At 40.5% G+C, this 20,777-nt stretch overlaps 1 protein-coding gene across 1 annotated transcript in view; it reads right to left on the bottom strand.

The window, feature by feature from the left end:
- The window catches only part of LOC120931423 (dual oxidase 1-like), an 82,117-nt gene that overhangs the window by 46,083 nt on the left and 15,257 nt on the right, over nucleotides 1-20,777 (bottom strand). The window contains exons 3-11 of the mRNA XM_040342844.1: nucleotides 19,572-19,655; nucleotides 16,289-16,447; nucleotides 14,418-14,605; nucleotides 12,863-13,064; nucleotides 9,698-9,864; nucleotides 6,859-6,919; nucleotides 6,043-6,139; nucleotides 3,363-3,453; nucleotides 508-610 (exon numbers count right to left, since the gene is read on the bottom strand). Of these exons, the coding sequence (XP_040198778.1) occupies nucleotides 508-610; nucleotides 3,363-3,453; nucleotides 6,043-6,139; nucleotides 6,859-6,919; nucleotides 9,698-9,864; nucleotides 12,863-13,064; nucleotides 14,418-14,605; nucleotides 16,289-16,447; nucleotides 19,572-19,655 (1,152 nt within the window). The remainder of the gene's footprint in view (nucleotides 1-507; nucleotides 611-3,362; nucleotides 3,454-6,042; nucleotides 6,140-6,858; nucleotides 6,920-9,697; nucleotides 9,865-12,862; nucleotides 13,065-14,417; nucleotides 14,606-16,288; nucleotides 16,448-19,571; nucleotides 19,656-20,777) is intronic.

The following is a 20,777-nucleotide window of genomic DNA, read 5'->3' as shown; positions in this document are numbered from 1 at the left end:
TAAATGCAGTTACCCATTATTTATTACAGTTGAAATAAAGCAATGGCATGAAATAGCAAGGGATAAATGCAAAGGTTAAATTGCAAGGGTTAAGTGCTAAATTTCAAGGGTTAAATGCTAAGTCTAGGGGTAGAAGAGTAATGGCATAATACTTAGCATTTCCTTACTCTGGCAGGCTCCCTCTACCTGTGCAACTGGTCTTAAGAAGCCTCCTCTCTAAAGCACATACAAAGCAGGAATAAAAGTCTTGCATTGTACATGATGTCACTGAGGGACCACCCACAGCCTGGAGCATCAGGTAGAAGAGGTGATTGCTGGAGCCTGCCAAAGTGAGGAATACGGTAAATAAGTTAATGATAGCTTAACCAATGCAGTATGGAGGGATTCCACAGGTTTTTTCCTATGCCAGAGCTGGGCTTTAATGTAAGCAGAACCATCACAGCAGGGTATTTTTTTCATTGGTTAATATGGATGTTGCACTTTTTGTTATTAAACTTCATAATGTACCTCTTAAGTCTGAGACCATAATGCGGTCTTCTTTTTCCGCTATTTGTGAACACATGCCCAGCAACAAATTCTCAATATCACTGGCGTTCTTCAAGTTTGGATTCTAAAATTGGTACACAATTAGAAAAGTAAACTCAATGGAAGCAATGCAAATCATCAAAAAATTATTTGTAAAGATGGTAAGATAATAATATTGGAAACTACTACATATCACATTATGGGCATAAGCCATGAAACTTTAATGTGTGATATAGTAGGGTGAAAGCGATAAAGCAAGCAATATCATAATTGATTCCTCATTGAGGAAGACATTTACAACCAAATTGAAGGTTTCCCTTGAAAATTGAGATTTGCTTATTATTTACGACCTTAATTAGTCTGATTAGACAGCATGTTATCTTTTGAGGAAATGAAGATTCCAATACACTGGCATACCTGGGGAATGGAAACAGTACTTTTAAGTGTTCATCAAAATATACAATACCATGTTAACTACAGTACCTGATATATGGTAATACAAAATGTAAACACTAACAAATAGTTGTGGTCTTATAAGCAGTTTGGAAGCTTGGTTTGGGGGTGGAACATTTAGGACCTACCTGATATGGAACATAGTCATGTGTGGACACTTTAAAGGGGTTGTAAAGGTACAATTTTTCCCCATAATAGCTTCCTTTACCTTAGTGCAGTCCTCCTTCACTTACCTCATTCTTCAATGTTGCTTTTAAATGTCCTTATTTCTTCTGAGAAATCCTCACTTCCTGTTCTTCTGTCTGTAACTCCACACATTAATGCAAGGCTTTCTCCCTGGTGTTACAGACAGAAGAACGGGAAGTGAGGATTTCTCAGAAGAAATAAGAACATTTAAAAGCACAATGGAAGGATGAGGTAAGTGAAGGAGGACTGCACTAAGGTAAAGGAAGCTATTTAGGAAAAAACAAATTGTACCTTTACATCCCCTTTAAGATCATCCATCTGCTCTCAGTATGAAAAACTGCTCTCATGTAACTCATTTTCAGATCACATCACATAACTGCAATGCACAAGTATTTTACACAAGATTTTTTAAAAAGTTAATGCAATATGCCTGTCACTATGACTGTTTTTGCAAGTAATAATTTATTCTTTTGATGTTCTTGTAACTTTAGTAAATAAAAAAAAAAAAAAAAAACATTGTCAGCAGCCAAAATAAGCCACGTATGAAGTATGTAACACAAAACCTGGCAGAAAACTGTAATTTCCAACTTTAAGAAAAAGTAAAGTTTAGGGAAAGAAAAAATATAAAGACATCAAGCTTGTGGCATCCCTGAGCTCCCCGTCTGCCACTGATATCTTCGGGCAGGGATGATGTCTCCCTCAGGCATGTGCAGGGGTTTAGTCAGATTCAGCATCCCCAAATTTGTTCAGTGAGCTGCGCATGCACTGCTCACTGTACAAGGGTGGACAGGCAGGTAAGTAACTTTAAGAGAAAAAGCACGTCTCTTCTGCATTAAAATACCCGCCTGTTTGCTCATCTTTAAAGCGGAGCTCCACCCCATTTCAACACATGAGCTCATTCCTACTGCAGCCTGCAATACATGTGAAAACTGAAGTTTTTTTTTTTTTTTGGGTGTACAGTACCTTAGATTTCTGACTGCTTCCTGTCTCTATATAGTGCAGGTAGTTGGCGGGTAGATGGTCACTTCCTGTAACCGCAATGTGTCCTGGGAGCTTTTGTCATTGCTCCCAGGAGTCATTGTGGAGGCTTCCTCAAAATTATGGCAGGATTTTGTTAAGCGTTGCGCCGCTGTCTCGTCACATCAGGCTCCCCATCACACATTGCCCAGGATGTGACGTTCCGTCGCCACCATCTTGCTACTCCCCACACTCCTGCACAGTAATGATAGAGTGAGAAGGGGGCAAGTGGTGTAGCAAGATGGCAGCGACAGGACGTCACTTCCCGAGCAATCTGTGATAGGGGAACCGAATGTGACGAGACTCTGCCCGTTGTGATGGCAAGGAAATGAGTGCTTGTGGGCTTCACAGTGCCCACAAGTAAAATGGAACCATCATTAGACAGATAATATAACTTACAATTTCTGACGGAATCGGACAGCGGATGCTTTTAAACAGCGGAATAGTGAGTACTATTTTAAAATGGCATAAACTAATTAATGACAAAAAAAAAAAGAATGGCCACGGGACATCCGATTTAAGGCCTCGTACACACGACCGAGGAACTCGTCGTAAATGAAACATCGTTTTCCTTGACGAGTTTCTTGTTAGGCTTGTCGAGAAACTTGACAAGCTTTCTTTGCGTACACACTGTCAAGACCAAATCTCGTCGTTCTCAAACGCGGTGACGTACAACACATACGACGGCAGGAGAAGTTCGATTCTACTGGCACAACTCTTGGGGTTGCTTTTGCTAATCTCATGTTACTGCGTGTTAAGTAAAAGTTTGGTAGGAGACAATTTGCACTTTTCAGACTGTTACAGCGTGACAAATATGCTTTCTCCATTACAAACGCTACTTTTACCGAAGGTGCGCTCCCGTCTCATACTTTATTCTAAGCATGCGCGGGTTTCTAAGCATACACACAAACGTGTTTCTCGTCGAAAACCAGCCCGACGAGGAACACGACGAGGAAATTGAGACTCCCGACGAGGAAAAAGAGAACTTGCTCTCTTTTTTACTCGTCGAGTTCCTCGACAGTTTTCTCGATGAAAAACATACACAAGCCCATTTTCCTCTGCAAAAAAAGCTCTGCCACCAAGTTTCTTGATGGATTCTGTCGAGGAAAACGGTTGTGTGTACGAGGCCTAATTCTGGCCCAAAGTTCCACTTTAAAACAATTTTCATTTTTTAATCCAACCTGTCTGCTCCAGTAATTGTTGCACAAACGAAGAGCAGGATACGTCTTATTGTCTGAGCCTGTGACATTCAAAAACTTGCAGTCCTTGTCCCTTTAGACAAAACACAAAAATAGTTATGGTTAGTACACTTAAAAAAACACTTGGGCACAAAAAATGTCACATGTGATGGTCAAATTATGATAACCTCTGATTTACATGGATATATGCAGATCTGTCGGGTTTATTTTAGGAATCCAAACCAGGAAGTATGCATGAATATATTCAAGTAAGTATATTTGAGCTGAATTGTTTATCACTATACAGTATACAACCACAGTTAGCAAAGAAAATATAGGATGTCCATGTCCATCCTACTTCTAAGTATAGGTATGACATTTAGAATTCTTAGTACTTTCACCCTACTGTGTCGCACATTATTATACATCGGCTTTTAAAGTGAAAGTGTTAAAAGCACTTTTTTAGCAGATTATATTCATGTGTTGTTACTGTAGTGTATGGGCATAGACATGCCCATTGTAGTTCCCTTGTTCTCTGTTAGGTGTCACTATGGTAGGCAGTGAGCTTATGTCCTGTCCCTGCCAGTAGAGGGGTATTCTTCATAAGGTTTAGGTCTGGTTTAACCAGAGTCATCAGGAGGAACATGATTCTCTGAGGTGCATCAGACCTGGATATACCATGTAGGAAGGAGGTCCAGGTAGGAAGCTTTCCTCTAAGGGGGAAGCCAGGAGCAGCCATGGCGCTGCCATATTCTATGGACTAATGTTTATGGGGCTACTCTTATCACTTAGGGGAATGATGGGACTCTGAGAAGGCCCTCTGGAGGTCAAGGGTCATGCAAGTCTCCTCTCCTACTTAACTGCTTTGATTGTTATAGTGTTTGTAACCTAACATGCCACCTCCATTTGGAAGGCTAAATAAACTGCTTGCATATCTTCCCATGTTTTTTTTTAGTCAAGCAAAGGCCAAAGGCATCTATTGTGTAGTCAGTCCATTATTTTTGCCACAGATACGGAAATCTCCTGGGAACAGACTGGTATGAGTCTTTAGCTTAGGACCTGTGCAAGGTATGAACTGTACATTTGTGGGAGTGCTGGTTAGACCAGGCTGGGGTGCTTCACTGTTTGTCCTGTAATGAGCAAAGCATGCCACGGATCTGGCAGGCTCCATACTAAATTATCCCTGTGGACTTGGGTGATCGCAGGAAAGTCAGCAAGCCTAGAGTAAAATGGTGTACATGCTCCCCTGCCTCTCCTTTACAGCACAAGTGAGGCGCATGCAGCCAAACACACAGTCCCATTACCAGGGCTGGTGCTACCACTAGGCAAACTAGGCAGCCACCTAGGTTGTACTGCTGCCTAGGGCCGCCACCGGCCGGCTACTGGTGTTCCTACTCTCTTCTCTCTGCAGCAAGCAAATAAGTCTCAGCATCAGCAGGCCGCTCCATTCACACATAGTGTCAGAGGTGCAGTGGGGGCAGCGGCTGTGTCCCGACTCCTGAATGAATGGAAGCAAGCAAACATTCATTGATGAGCTCTGGTAGGCTGCATTGATGGGCGCTGGTGAGGCTGCATTTGATGGACTCTGGTGAGGCTGCATTGATGGGCGCTGTTGAAGCTGCATTTGATGGGTGCTGGTGAGGATGCATTTGATGGGCACTTGTGAGGCTGCATTGATGGGCGCTGTTGAAGCTCATTTGATGGGCGCTGGTGAGGCTGCATGTGATGGGCACTGTTGAGGCTGCATTGATGGGTGCTGGCAGGCTGGATTGATGGGCGCTGGTTTGGCTGCATTTGATAGACGCTGGTGAGGCTGCATTTTATGGGCGCTGGTAGGCTGCATTGATGGACGCTGTTGAGGCTGCATTTGATGGGCGCTGGTGAGGCTGCACGTGATGGGCGCTGGTGAGGCTGCACGTGATGGGCACTGGTGAGGCTGCATTTGATGGGTGCTTCATTAAAAAGGTGGGGTATACTTGGGCAGGGCAAAGGGGCAGAGTCAGGGGTGGAGCCAAGGGGGCTGCAAAATTAGGTTTCGCCTAGGGTGTCAAAAATCCTTGTACCAGCCCTGCTCAATACATTACACCATAGGCATGCGCATGGGATGTGCCTGGGCACATCTAATCACTGTGTGCATTGCAGATTCCCCCTACTGCTCGGTCATCCTCCTGCATTGTGCCCCCCCTCCATAGTGCTGTTGGCTTTCCTACTTTCCTCTTCCCCAGGATACTGCGGGGGATGTTTAAGGATGGAGGGCGGAGGAAGGGGTTAATCAATATGTCATTTACGGGCCCCTTCCTTTTCTAAATGAACACAGAGATCACACTCGCTCACTGTGTTCAATTATAACGGAAGCATAGTAAACTGTGTGTGTGAAGTATGCTTCAGTTTGTGAATGCTCAGCACAGAGCGCTTCCTATTTATTCACTGTATAGCGCAGCTGAGGCTGCATAGAAAGGCATGTGTGTTTGAGCTTTGGGGTGCACACCCTAATGCAATAGGCTGGCACTGCACACCTATGCATTACACTACTATTACTAATGGTGCCGCAGGGCTTTAACCAAAACCAGCTTAAACATCTATGTTAATCGTAGTAGAACATGTATACAGTCATACATATTAGACAAATTTGGTATATGGGTACCAAATTTTGTATTCGGGTAAATTGGAAGAAATACAATACCTCATATAAACTCCTGAAGGCATCATGGTGTATATCATCTGTGTTGTTAAAGCTACAAATTCTGTGGATACACCTGGATCTATATGCTGATTATAGCCTAAAAGTAAAAACCAGAGCTTAAAAAAAGTTTCCAAGAATATTTGAAATAAAAATGTAAATATTATATATCATTGTGATAGTTTATAATCGTATCAGTTTTTTTCCTACAGTGTAATATATAGTACATTGCCCATAACTGTATGCATGTGACCACTAGACAACCAGTTACAACACTGACATTTGCTGGTTAGAAGCTTAGACCAGCTCATGTCTTTGAAAAAATAGCCAGCTCATGTCTTTGCAAATAATCATTAAATAGAGTTATGCCCTGTACACACGATCGGTTCGTCTGATGAAAACGGACCGATGGACCGTTTTCATTGGACATACCGATCGCGTGTGGGCCCCATCGTTTTTTTTCCCATCGCCGAAAAAAACTAGAACCTGTTTTACATTTTTTTTATGGTTAACAAACCGATAGAAAAAAACGATCGTCTGTGGGGAAATCCATCGGTCAAAAATCCACGCATGCTCAGAATCAAGTCAACGCATGTTTGGAAGCATTGAACTTCTTTTTTCTCAGCACGTCAAAATGTTTTACGTCACCGCGTTGGACACAATCAAATTTTTCACCGATGGTGTGTACAGGGAATAACTGTTAGCAACATATACTGTATATTTATTTTGAAATGTTATATATTAATTAATGAATGAATTAATCTATTATAATGTATCGTTCAAAATTGATAAACAGCGAAAAATAAAAAAATGTATTACCAGTGTAATTCTGTACATCACTTGATAAAAATGTCGGCAGCCATTCATAAAAAATTATTCTCTAGAACAGAAATTTAAAATACAAATTAACAATGTAATACAGTACTATTACTATTATTATTATTATTCAGGATCCAACAGTTTATGCAGGACTTTACAACATGAGGGCAGACAGTACAGTTGCAATGCAATTCAATACAGGAGGAATCAGAGGTCCCTGCTTCTTAGAGCTTACAATCTAAAAGGGAGTGTCAAAGAATTTAAACCGAACACCCTAGAACTGAAGTACTAACAACTTTGCCGCTGTGCTGCCCACTCTAAAGAAAAGGGTTTTCAGGGATTGCCTAAAAGTGGACAGAGTAGAAGATATTGAGACAGATTGGGATAGGAAATTCCAGAGGATGGGAAAGGCTCTGGAGAAGTCCTGGAGTTGAGCATGGGAGGAGGTGACAAGGGTGCTAAAGAGAAGGAGGCCTTGGGAAGAACAAAGAGAATGATTTGGTTGGTATTTTGGGACTAGCTTAGTTATGTAGCTGGGGGGCAGAGTTGTGAATGTCTTTGTAAGTCGCTGTTAGTATTTAGAATTAAATTTGTTGGGATGAGCAGAAACCAGTGGAGGGATTGGCATAGAGGGATAGCAGATACTGAATGGTTGATAAGGTAGATGAGTTTGGCAGCAGCATTCATGATGGACTGAAGTGGGGACAGCTTTTGTAAAGGTAATTCAATCAGTAGAGAATTGAAGTAGTCGAGACGAGAGATAACCAGGGAGTAAATCGTTTTAACCAGGGATAACCAGGGAGTTATGTGTGGTGTCATTGGTTAAGAAGGGGTATATTTTGGAGATGTTGTGGAGGTTGGGGCGGCAAGATTTGGACAGTGTTTAGATGTGGGGCTGAAAGGAGAGTTCAGAGTCCAGGATTACACCTAGCACCCTGGCATGCAGGATGAGTTAATAGGTATGCCAGTAAGATTGATAGGGAAATCATAGGAAGGGGCATATTGGGGAGGAAATATTTATGCGCTCAGCTTTGGACTGCTTGAGTTTGAGTAAATGGTGTGATATCCAGACTAATATGTCTGTTAGTAAATTAGGGACATGTGAGGAGACTGATAGAGTGACCTGGAGGTTAGTGAGATATATCTTGGTGTCATCAATGTAGAAATTGTATTGAAAGCCATGGTAGGCTATCAGCTGACCATGGGTGGAGGTATAAATCAAGATTGGCTGAGGGCCAAGAACATAACTTTGTGGAACTCCAATGAAAAAAGGAAGAGGAGAGGAGAAGTTAGCATTGTAAGTGACACTGGAGGTGTGGTGTGATAGGTAGGATGAGAACCAACCAAGAGTACAGTGGCGTGGCGGGTGGAGTGTGTCCAGGGAGGATGTCAGTGAACTGTTGTAGACAGGAGTGACTAGGTTAGGGCAGGACAGGGGTGAGATTTTGTCATAGAGGTGGTTAGTCGCAGAATAGAGAAGAGAAGGGTTAAAATGGCAAAGGTTTCTACAACTAACTGTTAGGCAGTTGGAGGGAATGGAAGTGGAAGACAGTGAGAGTAAAACTAATAAGGTAGTGATTAGAGAGAGGGAAAGGGTTGTTGGAGAGGTTGCCCAGAGTGCATAGGTAGGAGAATACAAGGTCAAGAGCATTGCTATCAGAGTAAGTAGAAGACTGTACCCATTTATTTAGGTCATAGGAGGAGGTTAGACTGAAATGTTAAGAAGTAGCAAGAGTGTTAGTATTAACAGAGATGTTGAAGTCAATGAGAATGATTGAGGACATTTCAGAAGAGAGAAAGTATGGTAGCCAGGAAGTCATCAAGCAAGGTTCATAGATCACAGCAATTCTCAGAGAAACTGGAGAAAATAGAAAACTACAATGTGCCTCAAATGTGGAGAGGGTCAGAGAGGGTCAGAGAGGGAGGAGAATAGAAACTGAAAGGTGCTTTCTGGGGATAAAAGGATTCCAACTCCCACCTCCACTGGAACTGTGGGAGTGTGAGTCCAGAGAAGCCCACCATGAGAAAGGGAAGCCAGGAGAAGCAGAGACGGCTTCATGAAGCAGGGTTTCAGTAATGGCAAACAGAATAAGGTAGTTTACATTTTAGAAAAAAGTTTTTATAATAAATTTTAAAAACTAATATTAATATGTGATTATTCTATAAAGATTTATTTTATTATCTTAGTTATTTGTTGACTGAAATAGTATTATAAGCCTTGAGAAGGTATTGCAAAAACGACTTGAATGTTTAGAATTCTTTGACACAGAGGCCCTCTCATTTTTGTACTGTAAAGTTTACAACAAAATCCCCCCATGATAGCTAATGACAAGTATTTCTTAACAATATTCTAATATTAAATGTTCAGTGAAATCAAAGTAAACAATTTCACTACAGGAGAGGAACCAGTACCAGTGTGACAAATAGCAAGTAAGGTTGGAGTTCAGCTATAAGTTCCCTTATTCAGCCAGATTTGTTGTAAAATATTTTCCCTGCAATAAATATTTGGTGCACACTCAAGCCCCATACACACGGCCGAGGAACTCGACGTGCCAAACACATCGAGTTCCTCGGCGTGTTCAGTCCTGGAGCCGCCGAGGAGCTCGGCGGGCCGAGTTCTCCCATAGAACAACGAGGAAATAGAGAACATGTTCTCTATTTCCTAGCCGAGGTCCTCGTCGGCTTCCTTGGCCGAAAGTGTACACACGGCCGGGTTTCTCGGCAGAATTCAGCTCTGAACCGAGTTTCTGGCTGAATTCTGCCGAGAAACTCGGTCGTGTGTACGGGGCCTTATCCTCCCTGTCCCATGATACAATAAAATAGTGTATGAGTGTGTTACCTGATAAACAGCAATGACCCATTTCCTGGCATTCTGAAACAAGACTTCATCAGACCAGTCAGGATGTTGAGCTGCTAGTAAATTTGCTTTGTAGTTATGGTACCAATACCAGACAATACTGTGAGCCTGACGAAATGGACTTTCATTGGCCATAACATTACCGAAGCCTGTGTTTCAGAAACAAACAGATACTTTCATTTTAAATGACAAAAAAGGAGCATAGAAAATAGATTTTAAAGACATCTTGTAGTGAAGAAGTATGTAGGGTGCCATCACTGACCTCTACCTCTTAAAATAATATATCCTTGGCTGGAATAATAGTCCAGTGCCTTTACTATTTCCTGTCACTGGCCAGGAAAAAATAGGCACATGATGATGTCTTATTTCATTTTTACTTCCCTTGCTGTGTACTTGTTGATTATCAGACACTCCAAAAGCACTGAAGCAACTGCCAGCCAGTGAACTAGCACTTTCAGAAGGAGGTCAGCAATAGAGTTATACATATTCTTCTCTGAGTACAGGTTCAACAGACCATTTATTCAAAAATATTCAGTGGATCTCTGATGATCATCTGGTATTCATTCTGAAATCCCCTTTGATGTTGCTGCTCTTAAAAAATAAATACTATATAGTGTTTTTTTTTTTGTTTACTATTAGGGCTAAAAAATGTTTTCATAGGTATGGAAAATCTACTTACAACATTTTTGCCCTAGATTTAGGTGTAGAATGTTTTTGTTATACAGTAAGTACCCTGTCTGTGCAAATGCTGCCGCACTAAATGCCATCAAACTGCTTGTCTTTCTACAATGAACCAGGCATTTTATGACTTTGCAGGGATGGAGGTTGTCCACATAAATAATATTATGCATCAACAGAAACCAAATTATTTCAAAACAGCTTCTGTAAAATAAAAATATAGGATAGCTACATTATGGCCTCTAGTCCTGAATTATACAATACAATGTAATACGGAACAACAATGAAATGCAAGAGTATGACTATAAGGCCTTTTACACACTGAAGTAAAAAACACCATGGGGCAGATCCACAAAGAGAGTATGCCGGCGTATCTACTGATACGCCGGCGTACTTTCAAATTTCCAGCGTCGTATCTTTGTTTTGAATCCTCAAAACAAGATACGACGGCATCTGGGTTAGATCCGACAGGCGTACGTCTTCGTACGCCTTCGGATCTTAGATGCAATTCTTTGGTGTCCGCTGGGTGGCGTTCCCGTCGTAATCCGCGTCGAGTATACAAAATAGCTATTTCCGACGATCCACGAACGTACGAGCGGCCGTCGCATTCTTTTACGTCGTCTCTAGTCGGCTTTTTCCGGCGTATAGTTAAAAGTGCTATATGGTGGCATACTCAATGTTAAGTATGGCCGTCATTCCCGCGTATAATTTTAAAAATTTTATTTCGTTTGCGTAAGTCGTCTGTGAATCGGGCTGGATGTAATTTACGTCCACGTCAAAACAATGATGTCCTTGCGACGTCATTTAGCGCAATGCATGGCGGTAAATTTAGGGACGGCGCATGCGCAGTACGTTCGGCACGGTGACGCGCTTCATTTAAATGAAACACGCCCCCTACTCGCCGCATTTGAATTGCGCGCCATTACGCCGCGAGAGATACACTATACCGCCGTAACTTACGGCGCAAATTCTTTGTGGATTCGAAGCTGGGAGAACAGTAAGTTACAGCGGCGTAGCGTATCTCACATACGCTGCGCCCATGCAATTATTTGTGGATCTGCCCCCATGTTTTTCACTGATTTGAACATAGGTGCTATGAATAACATACACAGCTGTATAAAGATCAGTAATACAGCAATGAGTACAGAGCCGTAAAATAAAAATAGATAATTTTGCGTTTTTTACACATGTATATGCATAGGCACATTTACGCCAGGTCTTTATGGAACATTTTCTGTCAACAAGATCCTAAGTATAAACATCAGTAAATTATTATAACCATGTGCAAGAGGCCTAAATGATGACTTTTTACAAAAGTTGATAGTATTCATTACTTAAAATGTATGTTCGAGTAGGATAGGGGATAATATCTATGTCCCATTGGGGAGTGTTCCCTTCCTTTTCTGTCCTAGAGAACCAACAGGAAGTGTAAAGAAACCTCTCCAAAGTGAGAAATCCAGTCTTAAGCATGGATCAAAATTCAGCGGGTTCACCCGTTCATGAGAAGTCAATCTTGTTGAAAAATTTTTGCTCGATCAGAATATGCTGCAGCAATAAGCAATGTATTCTGATGGTGGGGGAGTACAATGACACATCGGGGAGGATTCCCCCATTTACCTAGAAAAGAACCCCAAAATGTATGGCCATGTATGGCCAGCTTTCGACAGTTGTCCTAGAACAAGTGTCCTCATTTTCCCTTTAACCATCTGTTCCAGTGACAATTACAGTTTTGGATTTCTGATCACTTTGTGTCTCTGTTAGGCCTCGTACACACGGACGGACAGTCCGCTGAAAACGGTCCAACGGACCGTTTTCAGCGGACATGTCTGCCCGGAGATTTCTGTCTGATGGTTGTACACACCATCAGACAGAAATCCGTGCATAAACAATACGCGGGAACGTGGCCGCGCCGTCGCCGCGACGATGACGCGGCGACGTGGGCGGCCCTGGAAGTTCAAAGCTTCCACGCATGCGTCGAATCAGTACGACGCATGCGAGGGATGGCGGCCGATCGGACGTGTCCGGTGAGTCTGTACAGACGACCGAACTCGTCCGACGGACAGGTTTTCAGTGGACAGGTTTCTTAGCATGCTAAAAAAAATTTTTCCGCTGGAAACTGTCCGATCCGCCGGACAATTGTCCGGTCGGGCCTACACACGACTGAACATGTCTGCTGAAACTGGTCGGTCGGACCAGTTTCAGCGGACAGATCCGGTCGTGTGTATGGGGCCTTACAGTGGCCACCAGGACAAACAAAGAGAGTGAGTAGAAAAATAAACAGCATTAACAAATTGAGAGAGGATTTAACCCTTCCCTACTTTCTCCAAAACTCACTCTCCATAAAAGTTTCAGCGATAATATACTTTAAAGTGATAGTAAACTGCTGGGTGTTTTTTTTTCTGCCAATAACAAATGAAAACAGTTAGTAAACATTTGTAAACTTTAAAAGAGGGCAATGCAGACACTTACTGTAGATTCCTTCATCCCCTCTTTCTCCAGTGGAAGGATCAGGCACCCGAAAAACCGGAAGACTTTTTGTGGCATAAGGTGGAAAAATACCATTAGGACCAGAAGCCAACTTTCCTCCCGAAAAACTTCTTAAAGCATCACTCCAAGAATGAGAGGGACCATAAATGGAGCTGCCATCAATCCAGGCTGTTACAGAGTTGAGCTGGAAAATTAAGACATTTTTGACATATTGTCCTATAATAACTGAATGTATTTATTTTCCTCCAAACCCGTATGTAAACTTGTTGCATGTACAATAGGAAAATTGATTCTAATCAGACCCATTTGGACAGTGCTGACTAAATTTCAATATTATTTATGTATTTAATTTTATCCACGGGGAGTGTAAAAATCATTTAGATGTATATGTAAAGTATAAAGTCAACCCCTTCCCGCCGAGCGTACGCATATATGCGTCCACGGCTTTAGGGGGTTATACCGGGATGATGCCCGCAACTTCACAACATCACTTCTGGTTTACTCTGCTGCCAATGGCGTTGGATTAAAAAAAATATACAGTATCCAGAATCGCCGTTTTCAGCGATCTGAATACTTTGAAGTGCAAAGGAGGGATTGGAGGTCTTTTAGACACCGATCCCTCCATAAAGAGTACCTGTCACCACTTACTAATGTCACAAGGAATGTTTTATTCCTTGTAACAGCAATAAAAGTGATCAATTTTTTTTTTAAACACAATGTAAAAATATAAAAATAAATAAGATTTTTTTTTTAAAGTGTCCCTGTCCCCACGAGCTTGCACAGCAAATAAAACGCATACGGAATATGTAAACGGTATTTAAATTACACATGCCGGGTATCGCTGCGATCGTCAAAGCAAGAGCAATAATTCTAGCACTAGTCCTGTTCTGTAACTCTAACATGGTAAACATAAAACATTTTAAAGCGTCGTCTATGGAGATTTTTAGGTACCGTAGGTTGTCGCTAATTCCACAAGTGCGTTCAATTTTAAAGCGTGACATGTTTGGTATCTATTTACTCAGCGTAACATCATCTTTCACATTTTACCAAAAAATTGGGCTAACTTTACTGTTTCATTTTTTTTCATTCATGAAAGTGTCTTTTTCCACAAAAAGTTGCATTTAAAACACCGCTGCACAAATACTGTGTGACATAAAATATTGCAACAATTGCCATTTTATTCTCTAGATTCTCTGCTAATATATATATATATATATATATATATATATATATATATATATATATATATATATATATATATATATAATGTTTGGGGGTTCTAAGTAATTTTCTAGCAAAAAATACGGATTTTAACTCGTAAACACCAAATGTCAGAAATAGGTTTAGGCATCAAAGGGTTAAAATTATGTAAAACAGTAAAAGTGGCATATAAAAATATAACTGATACACTTTTGTGATAAAGAAAAAAAATCTGCTTCACTGTTCTACAGGTGGGACATGTTTTTACAAATCTGTATATACTATCTGAATTCCAGATTTTCCTCATCCCCTTTCTAAAAAACAGTAGTGCACTAACCTGTGCTCTTGGGCTGTTAGGGCTTTTTCCTGTGTCCGGATACCATCGAACCCTTTGGAATGGTAGAACTACATTGCTTTTCTTCTCAGGGTCAAAAATTTGGTCTCCAGGTGGAATGTCAATGTTCAAAAATTCAGCAGGACAGGCAGGCATTTCTGTGGACACTATTTCAGAAAGAACCTGATAACCTGCAAAAGAAAAAATGCATTGGTTTAGGTAATTACATCATAACAAAATATTATTTTGTTCTACCCTTTGATCCATCACATTTAAAAAAAAGCTGTTTTACCTGCCAGAAAATTTTAAAAGTAATATACGTGCTTTCACAGTCCATTTAACACTTGTGTGTTCTACAGCAGCATATGATAAGAGTATTGCCTCGTACATACGACCGTTTTCCTCAACAAAATCCATCAAGAAAAATGCTGGCATAGCTTTTTTGCTGAGGAAACCGGTCGTGTGTATGTTTTTCGTTGAGAAAACTGTTGTGGATCTCGACGAGAAAAAAAAGAGAACGCGTTCCTGACGTGACATGAATTTCCTTGACGTGTTTCTCGTCTGGCTGGTTTACGATGAGAAACATGTTCGTGTGTATGCTTAGAAACCCGCACATGCTCAGAATAAAGTATGAGACGGGAGCGCACCTTCGGTAAAAGTAGTGTTCGTAATAGAGATAGCACATTCGTCACGCTGTAACAGACTGAAAAGCGCGAATCGTCTCTCACCAAACATTTACTAACATGCGGTAACACGAGATTAGCAAAAGCAGCCCCAAGGGTGGCGCCAGTGGAATGGAACTTCCCCTTTATAGTGCCGTCGTATGTCACCGCGTTTGAGAATGACGAGATTTTGTCTTGACAGTGTGTATGCAAAGAAAGCTTGACAAGATTCTCGACAAGCCTGACAAGAAACTCGTCGAGGAAAACAACGTTTCATTTACGACAAAATTCTTGGTCGTGTGTACGAGGCCTATGACATAAATTAGAAAGCTTTCAGCACCTCGACTTTCAGCTTAACAATTTACAGAATGGGCACTCCTACTGCATACCTGATTTCAGATTTAGTTAACATTGTAATTAAAACAAAAACAATTGAAAGCGTCAGTTCATCATAAACTGATATTTTATACGTTTTTGATTAATGCCAAAGAGTTAAACCAACTGTCAGCTTCTTAAACAGGACTCTTTTGGGTGGACTGATCTATCTATCTATCTATCTATCTATCTATCTATCTATCTATCTATCTATCTATCTATCTATCTATCTATCTATCTAGCTATCTATCTATCTATCTATCTATCTATCTATCTGTCTATCTATCTATATATATATATATACCCATATATATACTGTATATTGTATATAGTGATATTTTTGGGGTCTGGACCACTAGCCAGCCACGTTTTTGTAAAAACAGCTTTTATTTCTCCAAAACAGCCCACAAACTCTGATATAAAATAAAGCTCACGGCCAGGGTACACTTATTCCACAACCAGGTTTAAGGTCCCCACCTGCTCCAGGGTTTCAAAAAAAGATTACAACAGCCCAGCAGCATTGCAGTAGCCAAACAGCACACAGCTCTCTCCACTGTGTTCTGCTCCATACAAGCCTTTATTAACATCTGCTGATGCTTCCTCCCCTAATATACCTCTCTCGCAGGTGGGTTAATCCATTGAGAGAGAGAGAGAGAGAGAGAGAGAGAGAGAGAGAGAAATAGACATGTAGATAGATAAATAGATAGATAGATAGATAGATAGATAGATAGATAGATAGATAGATAGATAGATAGATAGATAGATAGAACCTACAACCATTCTACAAGGGTAGACATTTACATAGTGTGCATTTTTTTATTGTTTTTATTGTCTCACCAAAATATACCGCCATCACTGTAAGACTTCGTGGCGATGGAGAGCCTGACTGTCCTTCTGCCAGTGTATTACTGATTTCTCGAGGGTTTGGCAGATCTGTTGCCACTTGGTAAACACCATCAGCATAACTTGCAGGGATGAGACGTAGCAGTTTGGAACCTGCAATATACACATTTGTAGTCCAGTTTTATAACTAACCCCAACAAATATACATGGCACTGTACAATGCACAAAGAGCACAAAGAGCACAAAGAGAATTTATATGTTACTTTAGATCGCTGCCAACGTTTCCAGCTCATTTATTGTAGAACTAAATGAAAAACGTTTTATTTTTATTGTTTATACCTCCTGTAAAGTTAAATTGTGCCATCTTTGACCCATTGGAGAGATTTCCTATCACTTCCTGTTCCATAGCCAAAACAGGACATGAGAGAAAACCCCTCAAAAGTGGGGGAATCCTTGGTTGTCACCAGGGTCAACAAAACTGTCAAAAACTATTCCAGTATATGTTAATCAAGGAGAACGGAAATCTGATTTTATATGACTGGATAACTGAAGTGAGTATTCAGACTGATTCTCAACTCTATTGGCAATTCAGCTTTACTGTGGTCATGTGTTGCCTACAGGCAATATGACAGGTTGTTACATTTTTGGATAAATGAGCAGCACAAAAGTCTGTAACCAGCAGGGGCCCTTTTCTGAAAGGAGTTTGCTTGTTTTCTATATGTTTGCATTGTGAGATTCCTCACACAACAATGTATTGGTAGGTTAATCAGCTTCCACCAAGCAGATGTTATGCCGCGTACACACGACCGTTTTTCATGACGTGAAAAAATTCTTGTTTTTTTTATCGTTTTTTAATGTCATTAAAAACGATCGTGTGTGGGCTCCAGAGCATTTTTCACGACGTAAAAATGGGCATTTTATGTAGAACATGCTCTAAATTTTCACATCGTTTTTCACGTTGTCGTTTTTCACGTCGTGAAAAATGATCGTGTGTAGGCTCTAACGCAAGTTATGAGACGGGAGCGCTCAATCTGGTAAAACGGGCATTTGTAATGGAGATAGCACATTCGTCACGCTGTAACAGACTGAAAAGAGCGAATCGTCTCTTACCAAACTTTTACTAACACGAAATCAGCAAAAGCAGCCCAAAGGGTGGCGCCATCTGAATGGAACTTCCCCTTTATAGTGCCGTTGTACGTGTTGTATGTCACCGCGCTTTACTCCGGCATTTTCTTTCCTCAATCGTGCTGAGCCCTAGTTGTCTTAAGCCATGTTAAGAATGGCCGTCGTTCCCGCGTCGAAATGTAAAAATCAACGTTGTTTGCGTAAGACGTCCGTGAATGGCTCTGGACGCCATTTACGTTAACGTCTAAGCAAATGACGTTGGTGCGACGTCAGTTAGCGCAATGCACGTCGGGTAATTTACCCGACAGAGCCTGCGCAGTACGTCCGGCGCGGGAGTGCGCCTAATTTAAATGGGACTCGCCCCATTCGATTGGGCCCGCCTTGCGCCGGACGGATTTAGGATACACCGTCGCAAATTTCCAGGTAAGTGCTTTGTGGATCGGGCACTATCTTTAAGTTACGTTGCGCCCGGGCTACGTGAATCTGGCCCATTAGTACACCTTGCTTTATGCATATCTCTGTAAGTTTGTGGTTATTGACATATGAACATTCATATTGGCATAATACCATTTATTCATTATAATTTCACTTCACATTATTTCACTTCACACTATAATATTTATTTACGGCAACTTTAAGCTTATATAACTTTATATAATTTTATCATATACGCACCATAATTTAGTATTCATTATTTACACCAAAAGATTTTCCTATCACTTCTTGGTTTCCACTCTCATTTATTTGAATACCAATATGCTAATCACACATGTTAGCCATATATACCAATTAATTCACTTAATTTGTCAATTAGTTTTAATTAATCACAGATCTGATCACATGTCCAATATAGATCAGTATATATTTTCAGTTAATATTTGTGGTTTTGTAGCTATGAATAAGCAGTTGCTGTTTCAATAGCTGTTGAAAGTGTGAAACACGTCAGTCCTGTGTTCCGTGCACAAGCTGTGGCTTGTACTTTTGAAATATATTTTTTACATCAAAGGCATTAATTTTGAGTGCGGCTGTCCAGAACTTTCCCTTACCTAATTGCTACATGCCTAGGCTGCACCTGCTGCTTCCATCCTGAGGAGAGCTTCATTTCCAGACACCCATCTGGAGCGGGGATTTCTTCCCCTTCATTTTAGAGAACATGTAAACCATAATTGAGTAACAATGTCTGTGCTCAAAGTGGATGTAAACCCTCACATATACCCAGTGAAGTGAACAGCCTGTCTTCATCTGCTAGGAGCACATAAGAGGGCATCAGTAACAGAGTGTGAGAGCTGATTGGAGGAAGAAGAACTGTGTTCTGAATAGGCAAGCTGTCTACTGAGCCTCCTCCTTCCAGACAAAAAATGATCTCATGTGTTGGAAAAACTTCTCAGAATTGACTCATGATGATAACTGAGGAACGAAGCACCAGCCAGAAATCACACTTAGAACTTTGGAGAGAAGTAAAAACTACAGATGTATGTGCTTTGCTCAGATTCCATGACTGAGGTTTACAACCACTTTAGGGTCTGTGTCATAAACAATTACCATTTTTCACCCTCATAATTGTGAATTATGAGGGGGGTTGCATATTGTGATTATAAAAGTATTATTTGTTTTAATATTTATATTGAGGAATGTAATAATCACCAAAAATTCACTACAGGTATTAAAAAAACATTTTCCAGGAAGACCTATAGTGAATGTTAGGAAAATGTCACATTCACCTGTTTATAAATATGCCCCTTTACATTTATTTTTTTTCCTTAAAGGGGTTGTAAAGGTTTGTTTTTTATTTTCTAAATAGGTTACTTTAGGCTAGTGCATTGTTGGTTCTGTTACCCTTTCCTTCGAATTTCCTTCTAAATGTTTTTTTTTCTTTGTTTTCTTTGTCTGAATTTCTCACTTCCTGTTCCTCCTCAGTAAGCTGTTCTGGCTGACTAACCCCCATGGATGATGGAGGCAAGAAATTCAGACAAAGAAAAAAATTCACTGTAATGTATGTTTTAGTATACAGTTACATTACAGGTCTTTAGTATATTCTTTGAGGAAATTAGGTACCAAAGTCATTGTTGGCAATTATAATGGCCTTATGTAGATATATTTGAAGATTGCTGTCCTCATATCTAAAGCTACATAGTAATAAAGAATACTATACCTTTGGATCCCATTTTATGGTATGCCAGGTTATTGTACCAGCCATCGTAACGCTGAACCTCCCAGTTAACTGTATCTTGTGCGTCTGCAAAAAATAAGATTATGTCATTGAAAGATTAAACATTTTTGAATGGTACAGTATGAGCTAATACCTGTAAATTCTTTAATTTTGTGAAAAACAAATAACTGAATGATTTTTAAAAATTCATAAAAATGTATTATAATTGTTACTTCAATATATACTGTACACAATGATAAATTAAACCTACAGTCAGAATTCCTATTTCAGACAAAGAAAAAAATAACACAACTACACACTTCTTTATATCGTCATTATATCAACTCATTAATGATTCTTGTATATTTATTTATATCTTGAATAGAGCAATGTACTGTATGTACATTCATTTGATCTTTAATATCTACCATTAACCACAGACATACTGTATGTCTGGTTAGAAGGAATGTAGACAGATGCTAATGAGCATAATATGTGTGAGCTATTATGTCATCCACAAGGCCCACGCTGTGTCTACTAATGGGTGATAGCAGAGAAAGAGACCCTGTACATAAATAGAGAATATGTGATAACAGATAGATGTGTTGGTTGTAAATAGGGATGAGCTTCGAGTTCGAGTCAAACTCATGTTCGACTCGAACATTGTCTGTTCGCCGAACAGCGAACAATTTGGGGTGTTCGCGGCAAATTCGAAAAGCTGCAGAACACCCTGTAAAAGTCTATGGAAGGAATCTAAAGTGCTAATTTTAAAGGCTCAGGCCTCGTACACACGACTGAGTTTGTCGGCGAAAACCAGCAAGAAACTTGCTGGGAGATATTTTTTTGCCGAGGAAACCGGTCGTGTATACATTTTCATCGAGGAAACTGTCGAGAAACTCGACGAGCCAAAAAGAGAGCATGTTCTCTATTTCCTTGATGGGAATGGAGAAAATTGGCTTGTTGAGTTTCTCGACAGCCTAACAAGGAACTCCACGAGGAAAACGATGTGTTTCGCCCATCGAGCTCCTCGGTCGTGTGTACGAGGCTTCATATGCAAGTTATTGTCATAAAAAGTGTTTGGGGACCTGGGTCCTGCCCCAGGGGACATGTATCAATGCAAAAAAAGTAAAAAAAAAATGCATTTTTTTCAGGAGCACTGATTTTAATAATGCTTAAAGTGAAACAATGAAAGTGAAATATTCCTTTCAA

The sequence above is a fragment of the Rana temporaria genome, chromosome 3 (genome assembly GCF_905171775.1).
Source record: "Rana temporaria chromosome 3, aRanTem1.1, whole genome shotgun sequence".
Lineage (NCBI taxonomy): Eukaryota > Metazoa > Chordata > Amphibia > Anura > Ranidae > Rana > Rana temporaria.
This window is presented reverse-complemented; position numbering and strand designations above follow the sequence as displayed.